General features: G+C 47.4%; 1 protein-coding gene across 4 annotated transcripts in view; it reads left to right on the top strand.

Annotated features, from left to right (window-relative positions):
• CHRDL1 (chordin like 1) overlaps positions 1-8,200 on the top strand; it is a 116,166-nt gene extending 107,966 nt beyond the window's left edge. For 2 of the 4 annotated variants that reach the window (XM_007466298.1, XM_007466297.1), the window contains exons 10-12: positions 2,145-2,312; positions 4,587-4,676; positions 7,771-7,901. In XM_007466298.1, the coding sequence (XP_007466360.1) occupies positions 2,145-2,312; positions 4,587-4,676; positions 7,771-7,901 (389 nt within the window). Of the gene's footprint in view, positions 1-2,144; positions 2,313-4,586; positions 4,677-7,770 lie in introns of all 4 variants that reach the window. The other 2 variants (XM_007466300.1, XM_007466299.1) reach the window with 2 other exon arrangements.
• The last annotated feature ends 4,377 nt before the right edge of the window (positions 8,201-12,577 follow it).

The following is a 12,577-nucleotide window of genomic DNA, read 5'->3' as shown; positions in this document are numbered from 1 at the left end:
CCCCCCCCCCCCCCCTCTCTCTCGCTCTCTCTCGTCTTTGCTCTGGTGGAGGCTGGCCTTGCTTCATGTGTCAGTGGCCATCTGCAGGGCTGTGTAGGACTTCTACTCCCTGAAGGTTCCCCAACTCACCTCTCTACCCCACCATACCACCCCAATATACCTGGAATTCCCGTAATGACACACTCCTTTTGGGTTACAGCATAAAAAGCCCCTGGTAAGACTTCAAGTTTGTTTCCTGGGCTGGGATATTACATCTCCTGCATCAGTCATCCCCACTTCCATACGGAGTGGTTTCTCAATTTCTTAGTTCTGGAGGGCTCAGGACAGGAGCATTCTCCTGGGAAGTGGGAATGCCCAGAAATTACTTCAGGCATGGCATACTTCCCCAGAAGGAAATGAAAGTAGGTTCACGTGCAGTGATCAGGAAGCACCTGGAAGTGGACGATGTGGAATGAAGAGGTTGCCGAGTAGGTAGTTCGAAAGACACGCTCTGTTTATTTACTCTTAATATTTTCATGCGCCAGCCGGGGGTGAGTCACTAATGGATTTTGTTGTTTATAGATCCCTTCTGGTGAGTAAATTAAGTTCTCGGAGGGGAGGGGTGGTGGGGCAGGATAACGCTTCAGGACACTGGGAGAACTTGTAGTGTATGATAGGTACTTCCAGTGCCATCATGGATTTCATATGGCTGTGATAGCTATAGCTAGTATTAAGCTGGTGGGCGAGATTTAACACAGGAACCCGGCTCTCATTCTAAAGGTGGTAATTAAATACATAGAGGTTCCTGTATACTCCATGACCTCCTCCCCCCTCCACCTACTGAAAAGTGCTCGTGCAAGTCCCTTCATCACCTAATGCATCGCCAACAAAGACCAGCCCACCGAGTAATTAAATAACTAAAAAGAAAGACAAAAGGAGAAAGAAAGCTTGACTCTAGGATAATCTACGAATTGAATAATCCAACCTGGAATCATCCAGAGAAGACTAGGATTTTGTCCTTCCAGTGCCAAAATGGTGGTGGGGATGGGAGAGCTAATCAGGTCAGCAAGAGACATGCAATAGCAATTTGATTACAACCTCCAGTCCAAGTGCCTCTGATTGGCTAACAATGAGTCCCCCTAATTAGAGTCACGGGCCCAAAGCACTCAACACCCAACGCTTTCATCAGATGTGCTTACAGATGGCTTCTGCACATACTCAGAATTTTTCAGGGTGTCCTCAGCTTGTCTTTGTTGTTCCCGATTTGAGCGTTACACTTTAAGTGCACAGCTGAAGAGGGTGCTGATTACAAGACCAGCAAAGCAAGTTAAGTCACGGCTAACCAACCAAGGGAAACTTCTTTCAGTAGCGGGCTGAGGAAAGAAGAGGGTGGAGCAGAATGGGGAGTAAGAGGGGGCTGGTACCTTTATGCCTGGAAGCTGAAATCCAACAAGTTAGTCTATACTTTAAATGATCCATAGTTGAGGGATTTGCCCAAATTTTTTGTGTCTTCCAACCGTTCATTTGGCATAGCACACATATGACTAATCTGACATCTAGGTTTTGGCACTGGTGTTGATCCGGTATCAGCATTCCGCTTACAAACAAATCAAAGAGTGTTCAGAAATGTCAAGCCAATTTGGGTAGATCCTTTGGGCAAGTATATGCACGTAAATGAGTGTCATAAATGTTTTCTAAGTATACCTAATTGACGTCAGGGAAGCTAACCGAGGCCTTCTGTCAGCCCATTCCTTGGGTCTCTGTTGGCAACACTGAGCTAGCCCAACCATGATCCTGACCCAGCATCGAAAATCCTGTGTTCCCTTAAGCGTCCAGCAGATTTGTACCTCGTCACATTCTTCCTCTTTGTGAAGATCCACTTCTCATGCGGTGGTGGTGGATCCAGTGTAACTTTGGGGCCAGTGTTCTGTCATCACGCGGACTTAAAAGTCATATGCTTCTTTGTGATTTCGTGGCTGTTACAGGGGCAGCCTCAGCTGAGCCAGTGAAATATGGGTGGGATTTCTATCTCTGTAAGGATGTTCTTGTAGATTGTCCACTTTTGATGCTTGTGTGGTGCTATGAACAAAGAGATGCATAAATACAGAGGTTTGCTCCTAGTTTTGGAAAACCATGACAAATCTCTACTTGCTTCCTGATTCCAGAAGAACTTCCTGGCCAAACCTTTGACAGCAAAGGCTACTTTTGTGGAGAAGAAACCATGCCCGTGTATGAGTCTGTGTTCATGGAGGATGGGGAGACCACCAGAAAAATAGCACTGGAGACAGAGAGACCGCCTCAGGTAGAGGTCCACGTTTGGACCATTCGAAAGGGTGAGCCAGACGACATTAATTTCTTGTCAATATTTTTGTAAGGGGGACACAGGGAAGGAATGGAAGATTCACCTTCATTTTGCTTCAACCTGTTCCTCTGGGTCAGAAGATTTCCTGGTTGCTTAGAAACTAACATATGACTCCCACCATTGCTGTTGTGGCCTTTAGCTTTAACCAGGACCTGGGCTAAAAAGTAAGTATTGACTGTTGGGTTTTGTTGTCTTTCTCACACAACCAAGGCTGGAGGAGTGCTTCTTAACCCTGGCTGCCCATCAGAATCATCTGGGAAGGTTTTTAAATACCAAATCCCTGAGCCTACCTGCAGAGAGTCTGACTAATTGGCCAGGTGGGGCTTGGGCTTAAGGGTTTGTTCGGAAAGCTCCACAGGTGATTCTGATGTACAGCCAAACTGTAGTCTACCATTGTTGCCCAGAGGAAGCTCAACAAACATGAAAATGCAGTCATTCAGTGCACAGCTGAGTCTCTCGAACCATGCTGGGGACTCTGCAGTAAGACAAATTTAAAACATCATCCCTGCAGCTATTCAAACCATCCCATAGCTACGAGACTAGGGCTGATCTAGTCTGGTCAAGTTCTCTAGGAATCCGAGTGTAGAGGTGAGATTTCAGTTGGGAAATAACGCACATCCTTTTTCAATTGGCTCCCGCGTAAGGCTCGAGAGTGCTCGAACTTCAGTAAGTTTCAGCATCACACAAGGAGCTGGTTTAAAACACAGTTACCAGGACTTCCCTGGTGGCACAGTGGTTAAGAATCCGCCTGCCAATGCAGGGGACGTGGGTTCGATCCCTGGTCCGGGAGGATCCCACACGCCAAGGAGCAGCTAAGCCCGTGCGCCACAGCTACTGAGCCTGTGCTCTAGAGCCCGCTGTGCCACAACTACTGAAGCCCGCGCGCCTGGAGCCCATGCTCCGCAACAAGAGAAGCCACCACAATGAGAAGCCCGCGCACTGCAACAAAGAGTAGCCCCTGCTCACCGCAACTAGAGAAAGCCCGCGCACAGCAGTGAAGACCCAACGCAACCAAGATAAACAAATAAATAAATTTATTAAAAACAAACAAACAAACAAAAAAAAACAGTTACCTGGCCCCATCCAAGAAGTGTGAATTCAGTCAGCCTCCGGTAGGGTCTAAACATTTGTGTTTCTAACAAATAGCCAGGTGATGCTGATACAGGTGGCACTTGGACACATCCTTTGAGAAACAACTGCTCTAGTATTTTGTGGGCCTTTCTTCTCTCCCTTGTTTCTTTCTCAAAAGAACAAGTTCCTCTCTACCCCTTTAAAAATATGCTACAACACACATACAAGGCTCAGCCCTGTTTGTTTTTGCTCTAGACCCAGGAATGTTGATTTGCCATCTCTAACTCCCTAGCTCCTCTGTAACTGGTCACCAGGACTAAGCACTGTTCTCTTGGCTTCCCTAGCGGTGACCTCACTACGCATTCATTGCCCCACATCTCTTGCCTCACAGAAATGCATGGATGCTTTTCAACTTGTTAGTGTCGCCTCTAAATAAGCTCTTGTTCACAGCACTGGGTAATCAAGATCTGTGCATAGTGGACAGAGGAAAACCCAGGCTCCATGTCCGTTGCTCCCTGTAGACCTCTTGAGGATTATTTAAGTGGCAGTTTTCAGTTGTTCACGTGTTATTCTGATAAAAGCTATTCAGGCAAGGTTGAGACTGTGGGAGCCCCCTTATTTTCACTCTGCCCATTTTTATAAGGGAAAGTGAAAGGAGCTGTGACTGTTTCCCAAAGGAAAATATGCTTTCTGGTGAGTTCAGGAATAAGGATGGCTTCTCCATTTACACAAACAACCTGTCTGTGAGACCCACCGCTGGTTCTCGCTGCCGAGCCAGGAGGGTAGCCCGGTGGCTTGGCAGGGACATAGTCTACCCAGACCAGGGGCAAGGGCAGAATGTTTAATACTGCCTTTGGCTGCAGAAACTCCGTCCAGCATCCATGCTTGATTCTCTGTGGCTTTCCCCAGGAGCGGGTCCCACGGTCAGCAGCTCTGTCTCCCTTATCTCTGTCCTCTGGAGAACCTGGGGGGAGGTCAGTGAGCCAAGGAAACAAGTGGAGTCAATTATAACCCTCGAGCCGTCCAAGTTTCTGGTTAAGCACATTACACAGCCCCGCTCGAGACTCCTAAGCCCCAGTAGTGAGATGATATGCTCAGCCCAAGCAGAAAAAGGGGATGGTGGTTCCAGATAGAGAGCGCCTGACCACCTGCCCCACTTTGTGCTTGGCCCCAGGCATCCTCCAGCACTTCCATATTGAGAAGATCTCCAAGAGGATGTTTGAGGAGCTCCATCACTTCAAGCTGGTGACCAGGACAACCCTGAGTAAGTCGTGACTCTCTTTACTCCTCCCTGGAAAACATCCAGTTTTCAATGTCACATAGCCCCAAATAAAGTACCCACCGTGCTCTCACTGAACAGGAGCAATGGTCCATGTCAGCATTAGAGGATATTCTCTTCCTCCTGTGGGTGACTAAACCCAGAGTCTCAAGAGGGTGGGAGGTCTGGTCTATCTGTGGAGACTTCACATCTGGAAGGCTATGTCCTCAGTGGTGGGGATGACAGAGAAAGAGAGAAGATGACTGCATATCGATTCTTGTGTTGTATCAAAGCTCTGTTTGACTGTTTGGAACTGCCCCGTTTGGTCGTGTTTCTTTAAAAGCACTCAGACACTCAAGCATACTTGCGGCTCTCCCACTTTCTACGCTAGATGGAGCCTGGGACTAGATCCTGCTAGGCACTGCGTGGGGAGGGGCGTGGGGGGGTGGTGGTGGTAAGCACTTCTGAAGGAATAAAAGGCACAGAATTTCTATCCACAGGGAATTCGAATGGGCGAGACAGAACATGAAAATGCCTTCATTATGAATTAGTATACTTCTGAAGAGTTAAATACCTAAGTGCTCAGGGGAATCTGCAAAGAACAATGAGATGAGAGCCAGGTGGGCTTAGTCGGGGAAGGCTTCAGGGAGGAGGTGGGTTTTGAAAGAGAAGGGTGTGACTGGGCAACAGGTCAGGAAATCAGTCTAGGGAGAAGGTGCAGCCTAAGAGAAGACCCGACAGGAGCAAACAAGAAACGTGGAGGTGGGTGGGTGGGTGGGTGTGGGTGAGGAAGAATTACAAAGGCCACATAGGGTGCACAGAAAGCTGAGAGAGTTGGAGGTAGGAGGTAGGTAGAGGGCCTGGAAGGAGCATGGGTGCTTGCTGCAAACTTACACACAGTGTAGTGGTGTCAAAATGGGGCTTTGGTAAGATGTCTCTCGGCTGTCAGATGCATTTATTAAGCACCTACTTTGAGAAGCCGTATTCCAAAGAGCCCAGTATGCCATGCTGAGAAGTTGAACTTGGTCTCCAGACCAGAGGACCCCAGTGGGGGGTTTTAAGCAAGTGAACGATGCATTCAGATCTGTTTTTTAGAAAGTGGTGCTTGCTGAATGGAGTGGCAGGTGGGCTTTTAGTGAGAGAGCTGGTGATAGTCTGTAGGAAGCTGTTAGACTGTATTAAGTCGGTTAGGCGGGGGAGGAGGGGTCCCTGTGAGGGGCTGAGGTTAAACCATCAAGATCAGGATCAAAGAGAGAAACGAGTTTAGAATGACTCCAATATTAACAACTTTATGGACTGGGTGAATAGTAATACCATTCACCAGTGGGAAACTCTGGAGAATGAGCAGGCATTGGTGGCAAAAATGAGTTTTACTTGGAACACGTTTAGATTAAGATGCTTGAAGTCCATATGAGCAGCATTATCCAATAGGCAGCTGGACATAGGGTCGATGAGGTCAATTGTTCATTCTGCAGGAGACAGGTAGACAACTGGACAGTAGGAGAATTCAGATGGAGGACCTGGGAGTTCTTGTAAGGAATAAAGAGGCAGAGTCTATAGGATCAATAATGTGACTTTTGAAATTACCAATTAATTTCAAAGAACATATATTTGTTCATACTGTGGGCCAGGCACTGATGATTTAAACAAAGTCTTCCCGTCACAGTTAGGATTTAGGGCGCATAATGGAGGTCGATGATGTGTGCCTCTGAAGGACGTAGGTAATGGAGATGATCCCGCAGGGTCACCTGGGGACAGAGCAGAGCAAGCCTGACTCCTGTATGTAGTGTGCCTGTCAGATCCTGGCACACCGTAGGGCTTTGGTAGAAGCTGCTTCCTTGCCCGACCCATCTCTCATTTCCCATTGAATCCGAGGGAGTAGGGAAAAGTGAAGAATCCAAGGGAGAAAGGAGCAGAGAAATGGAGGCTGTAAGGAAGTGGGGCATGGTCTCCTGTGGCGAGAGAAAGAAAAGAGGTTCAACAACGGTTCTGGATTAAGAGGTGCTTGCCGACCTTGGACTCGCGGAATTCTCCAGGTTGCAACACCATGAGCACAGGATTGAAAAGGCTGAAGAGGGCATCCAGGGTAGACATTTTGTTAGGAACGCTATTCGACAGAGCAAGATGATAGCAGGGGAAGGATGATCTTACCACTGAGGGACCAGGAAAGTTAAAAAGGGATGGTCCAGAGACATTGGGTGGTTTCCAGTGCTCAGCACGGGTGTGCAGTCAAAACCGTTTGCTCAGTTAGCATGGCAGGAGGGGGAATAGAGAAGTTGGTGAGGACACGCTGGACGTATGGACAGTTCCAGGGGGCGGGGGAAGAGACAACAGGGGGTGGAGGGGGACAGGAGCAGGGATGACAAGGAACGGAAGGGATGCGGCCGTGTTCACCCAGAGCAGAGAGGGATCACGTGGCGGATGTGAGGCTGGAACTCTCTGCAGAGCCATAGGAGGCTGGAAGGGCTGCTAAAGTTGGTGTGAGGCCAGCGTGTGGGCATAAGACAAAGCAGAGGGGAGCAGTTTTTAAACAAAGGGCGGCAGGAATAGAGAAAAGAGCAGCAAATAATCAAGCAACCCAAACTAATATTCGGGTCTCAAAGAGTAAGCAAAGCCCCAGTAATGCACCAAGTACTGGTCTCCAAAGTGCCTTATTTGACCTGCTGCCAAGTGAGCCACCTAATAGCTAACGACCTGATAGCGGAGCAATTCGCAAATGCTAAGTAGAAAAAATCCCAAGAACAATACTGGGTTGGCGAAAAAGTTTGTTCGGGGTTTTCTGTGACATCTTACGAAAACCCGAACAAACTTTTTCGCCAACCCAATAGTGAGGTTTTACTCCTGAGGAGGCAGTTCTGTATTAATCTTGGGGTTCTTACAAATGCTGGGTGTTGAAATGAAGACTCCGTGGCCCATTTTCTGTACCTGTCCCCAGAAAAGTGTTTCGGGGGCTATTTTGCTGAAATCACGTGATGCTCATCTTCCAGCTCCCCTGGCAGGTCCGTGAGTGCGTGGGGAAGGGTGGGGTATATCGGTTCTACACCTCATTGGCTCTGCCCTCCTCTCACGTCTCTGGGCCACTCTGTTGTTTGCCTTTTAGGCCAGTGGAAGATCTTCACTGAAGGAGAAGCCCAGATCAGCCAGATGTGTTCAAGTCGTGTGTGCCGAACGGAGCTTGAAGATTTGGTCAAAGTTTTGTACCTGGAAAGGTCTGAAAAGGGCCACTGTTAGATGAGACAGACAGTATTGGATAGAGTAAAGCAAGAAAACTCAAGCTGCGGCTGGACTGCAGGCTTACTTTGCTTAAATCAACAGTGCCCTAAAACCCCAAACTCAAATGCAGTCAGTTATTCACGCCATGCACAGCATAACTTGCTCCTTTATTGGAGTGGTGTGTCAGCCCTTAAACGTCTCCTCCAAAGAGACTAGAAGAGTCTTGAATTCTCTGTGGTAGGAAGAGGGCTAGAACGCCGCCGCAACCCTGCTCTAGTTTCTGGGAGAATCGCATTTCACATTTCTTTACGGGTTAAAGAGTAAACAAGACCCCCGGGGTTTCTATCTAGAAAGTTATTCCAGTGAAAGAAAGAGAAGGGAATTGCTTAGTAGGAGTTTTTTAGTACAGAGAAAATATTTGTATGAAATTCCGCTCTTCAAATTTTAGAATGTCTTGTGTTTTAAAAAAATTAACTCCCCATCTTCACACACACATGTACACACACACGCACGCACAGTGAACTACAGCCTTCATTCGGAGGCAAGGCCAGTGTAGACTCTCCCCTTCTTTCCCTTGCCTGGCTCTCAAGTAGCTTGGAGGCGGTTGGTACCCAGGAGGATGAATAAGGAATTGTGAACAGAAGCCTGTGCCCTTGGGTCTGTGGTGTGGTTGTTGATGGCACCAACCCTGCGAAAGAGCAGGAACACCATTTCCTGGCTGCCTTCACTTTGAGGTGGGAAAGAACTTTTCCATAATGACACACTTCTCTTTTCTCCCTGAACCAATGGGACCTCCATAAAGAACTTAGAATTGGGTAAACTTTTCAGAAACTGAATCCATGTAAGACAAAATAGTTATTGAAGAGAGGAGTTGATAGAAGTCAGCAAGGCCAGCCGTATGTTTTCAAGTCAACAAAACTCACCAGTTAACAGCTCAATCCTTGCTTATTCTCTTGAAGTCATAGTTCTCTAGTCCACAAATTTCGGTTAGATGACAAAATTCTAGAAGCTTCTTAAGAGGGCGGTTTCCCTTCTTCTCCATTTATGGGAGTTGGTTTTTACTTGGCAAAGGGGTTCTGTCCTCAGGAGCTTCAGTTAGGAGAATTATTGCTTATTTGGGGAAATGGGGATTCTGATAATGATCTAAACCTTCCTCCCATTCTCCTCTCATGCACCAAGCATGGATCTGAATCATGGATCCCAGAGAAGCCTGCTCCGAAAATGTCTCTTTGCAGCCTAATACCAGAGCCCAGATGATCCATTCTGAGGCCTGGCTTTAGAAATCATCTTTGTGGGAAAACTATAAATTCTGCACAGCAGGGATCTCAAGCCTGCCTTCTAGATTTATCTCCTCTGAAGGGGCATGGATGAACTCTAGTGAGTACTTAAATATTAAGGACCGAGAAATCCCATGTTTCTTACTTGGTGACCATAGGTAAGAGGAAAATGTTTTTCCTTATTTGACACCAATAGGGAAAAATGTAAAAGGTCCAGTCTTTATGGCAAGCTGGCATAAAGGAGTCTATTCTCATAAAAGAGACGCAGGGGCCTGGTGGTCAGGCCTTCAGGGGACGAGCCTCTTAGACACATTCTCCTGGGGTGGGGGTTGGGGGGGAGGGAAGGAAGGAGGACATCCAGGGCTGAAAGGCCACAGAGCATTATTGGTGGAGGAGGGGGTTGGGGGCGTGATTAAGTAGCTGCTGCCTCCCTCCCAGAGGTGGCAATATCCCCGTAGTGTGGAAATGAGTCACTGGATCCTGAAGCAAAGCAGTGATTTCCCCTTGCGGATGACTCACCGCAAAGCCTTCCCACCCAGGTGTTCTCTGAAAGCTCAACCTTAAGGGAACACCCAGGGAGCTTCCCTAGATAGACTCCTTCCCCCAGGCCCTGGGACACACCTTTGCCAAGCTCTGTGTGAAGCAGGAGCTGGGGCGCTGTGTGAGGCCAACGTAGAATCCCTCCAGTGTTCAGTGTTGCGTACAGAGTAGGACCGAGAGAGAAGAGGCCAAGCCGCCTGCAGTTAGTAGAGAGGAATGGATGTGGTTCTTCTTGTGTATTTATTTATACCATAAACACTTGGAACAACAAAGCCCATAAGCACCATTTAGCAGTTATAGCCATTTTCTAGTTAACTCATGTAAACAAGTAAGAGTAACATACCAGTATTACCCTTTCACTCTTCTCACAGGACATGTACCTAAATATGGTACTTATTTATGTAGTCACTGTATTTCTGGATTTTTAAATTAATAAAAAACTTAATTTGGAAAAATCCTGTCCCGGAGTGTTGTGTGAGTGATTGAGTCTGGGCAGTACTGACCTTGGACTGAGTAACAGGTGAGGGGCAGGCCCAGCTTTTGCACACTCAGCTTGACGCCCCTCTCACACTACCACCTTGTGGTTAGGAGTGAGAACTTTGCAGTCAGCCGACCCTGGTTTTTAATCCCAGCTCTGCACTTAGCAGCTGTGTCAGTCTTCCCAACTGTAAAATGGGGATAATAGTAGCACTGTCGCCCTTTGCCTTCAGTCTTGCAGTGAGATTTAATTTGGTCAGTTCATGTGAGGTGATTAGGCCAGTGTCTTGTGTGTAGTGAGCATTCATTCATGACCGTGGATGTTCAAACATGGCATGGCACTGAAAACAGCCATTGATTTATGGCTTCTATTTAGGTTAAGACTTTAAGAGCTTGGGGACAGAAGGCCATTGACTTGGGCTTCAAGAGGGCCTCGCTTTGGGTCGCTGCTCAGTGGCAACTTTGCATAGGGAGCAGGGTAGAAGTGTTGTCGCATATGTTGATCCAAACTAAAGTCCCTCAAACCCCTAACACCAGCTAAATCTCCGCTATCACAGAAGCCAAGATATAAGAGAGCTGCAGTGTCAAACAATGTAAGGACAGAAAAGGACGCATTGGTGTTAGCAACACAGAAGTCATTGGTGGTGAAATATTGGAGAAGTGAGAGGAGCAGAGGCCAGAAATGAGTGGGGAGATGAGGAATTGGAGACAGCAGCTCAAGGTCACAATTTAGAGATGCTCAATTACGGAGAGTGGACAGAAAAGGTGAAGGAAGTAACTGGAGAGGGATATGAGGTCAAAGGAAAGTTTTTGTCTTAAGTATGGGAGATATTTGGCCACGTGTGAACACTGCAGGGAGGGGTCCTATAGAGAGGAACAGGTGGAAGGTGATGGGAAAGGAGGGTGAGCCTGCTGTGTGGGTTACATGAGAAACCACGCCCCCACGAGGAGCCCTCGAAACTCAATTCCTGACCCACAGCCTGGACAGCTTTTTAGGCTTCGGTTGCCATCCCCTTACTGTGAATTAGCTACACCTCGTTCCCGTCATCTCTGTTGGCTTGGTCTCTCTTTATACCTGACATACTTGCTTCTGGGATGATGGGCTGTAAATCCCAATATTGCTCCACCTCCGTTGGGGGAACCCCACGTAAACCAGACGCCTTGGCTCCATCTGGCAGGCTTCCCTTTTCCTGATCGCCCACATCCAAATTTCAGCAAGTCCTATCAATTTGGTCTCCTAAATGTAGCCCATGTTTCTTGCTTTTTGCTCTTATCTTCCTGTCGCAGGGTCTTTTCCTCCCTATGTAGTCTTTACCCACCCCTGCAAGGAATTCCCAGAAAGCCCTCAAGATCATCTCATAAGGGCACAAAGACAAGTCCTGCCTGCGACCACATTACCCACCCTTTTAGTACGTTCTTGCTTTGGTCACCCCCTGTGAGAGGTACTGCTGGAAAAAATGGCCATCCGCTGCCTCCATCAGAACATGTCTCGTGACGGTCACCACAGCCGCCAGCTGTGATATTGCCCGAGGGTGCTCCTTCTGCTGGCCTAGAAGTGCCACCACATTGGTGCTGCTCTGGAGCCCTCAGTGTTCCACAGTGGCACCGTATCCCGTGCACAAGTGGAGAGAAGGCCCTCCTCCCTCCCCCTGCGATGTTAAACTTTGCCACCTTACATTAAACAGTTAACACGTAGTTGATGAGTACATATTATATGGACCAAAGCACAGTCTTCTTGTGCTTCAGAGTCTCCTGGAGTTTCTCAAGGAAACAAGCCTTTAACGAGCCCTTTAGGTTCCACTTTCAGCTCTTCTCAGGGCTCAGTTGCCAATATGGAGAGGTTCCGCTGAACACAGGCACCCTCATTTTATTGTGCTTTGCAGCTATTGCGTATTTTATAAATTAAAGGTTTGTGGCCACCCTGCCTCAAGCATGTCTCTCAGTGCCACTTTTCCAACAGCGTTTGCTCATGCCTTGTCTCCGTGTCACATTTTGGTAATTCTCACGATATTTCAAGCTTTTTCATTATTATTCTATTTGTGATGGTGATCTGTGATCAGTGATCTTTGATGTTACTATGGTAAAGAGATTACAACTCACCAAAGGCTCAGAGGGTCGTTAGCATTTTTTAGCAATAAAGTCTTTTTAAATTAAGGTATGCACATTGTTTTCTTTTTTAGACATAATGGTGTTGCACACTTAATAGAGTACAGTATAGTGTAAACATAACTTTCATATGAACTAGGGAAGCAAAAAATTTGTGTAATATGCTTTATTGCCATATTTGCTTTATTGCAGTGGTCTGGAACTGAACCTGCAATATCTCTGAGGTCTGCACGTATAAGCCTGTAAGACAGATGTGAGTCTGTTCCCCTCATCCCTCTTTCCTTCAGTGCACGT

This window comes from Lipotes vexillifer, unplaced genomic scaffold, assembly GCF_000442215.2.
Source record: "Lipotes vexillifer unplaced genomic scaffold, Lipotes_vexillifer_v1.1 scaffold298, whole genome shotgun sequence".
Taxonomy (NCBI): Eukaryota; Metazoa; Chordata; class Mammalia; order Artiodactyla; family Lipotidae; genus Lipotes; species Lipotes vexillifer.
Note: the sequence above shows the minus strand (reverse complement) of the source record. Positions and strands in the feature narration are given on the sequence as shown.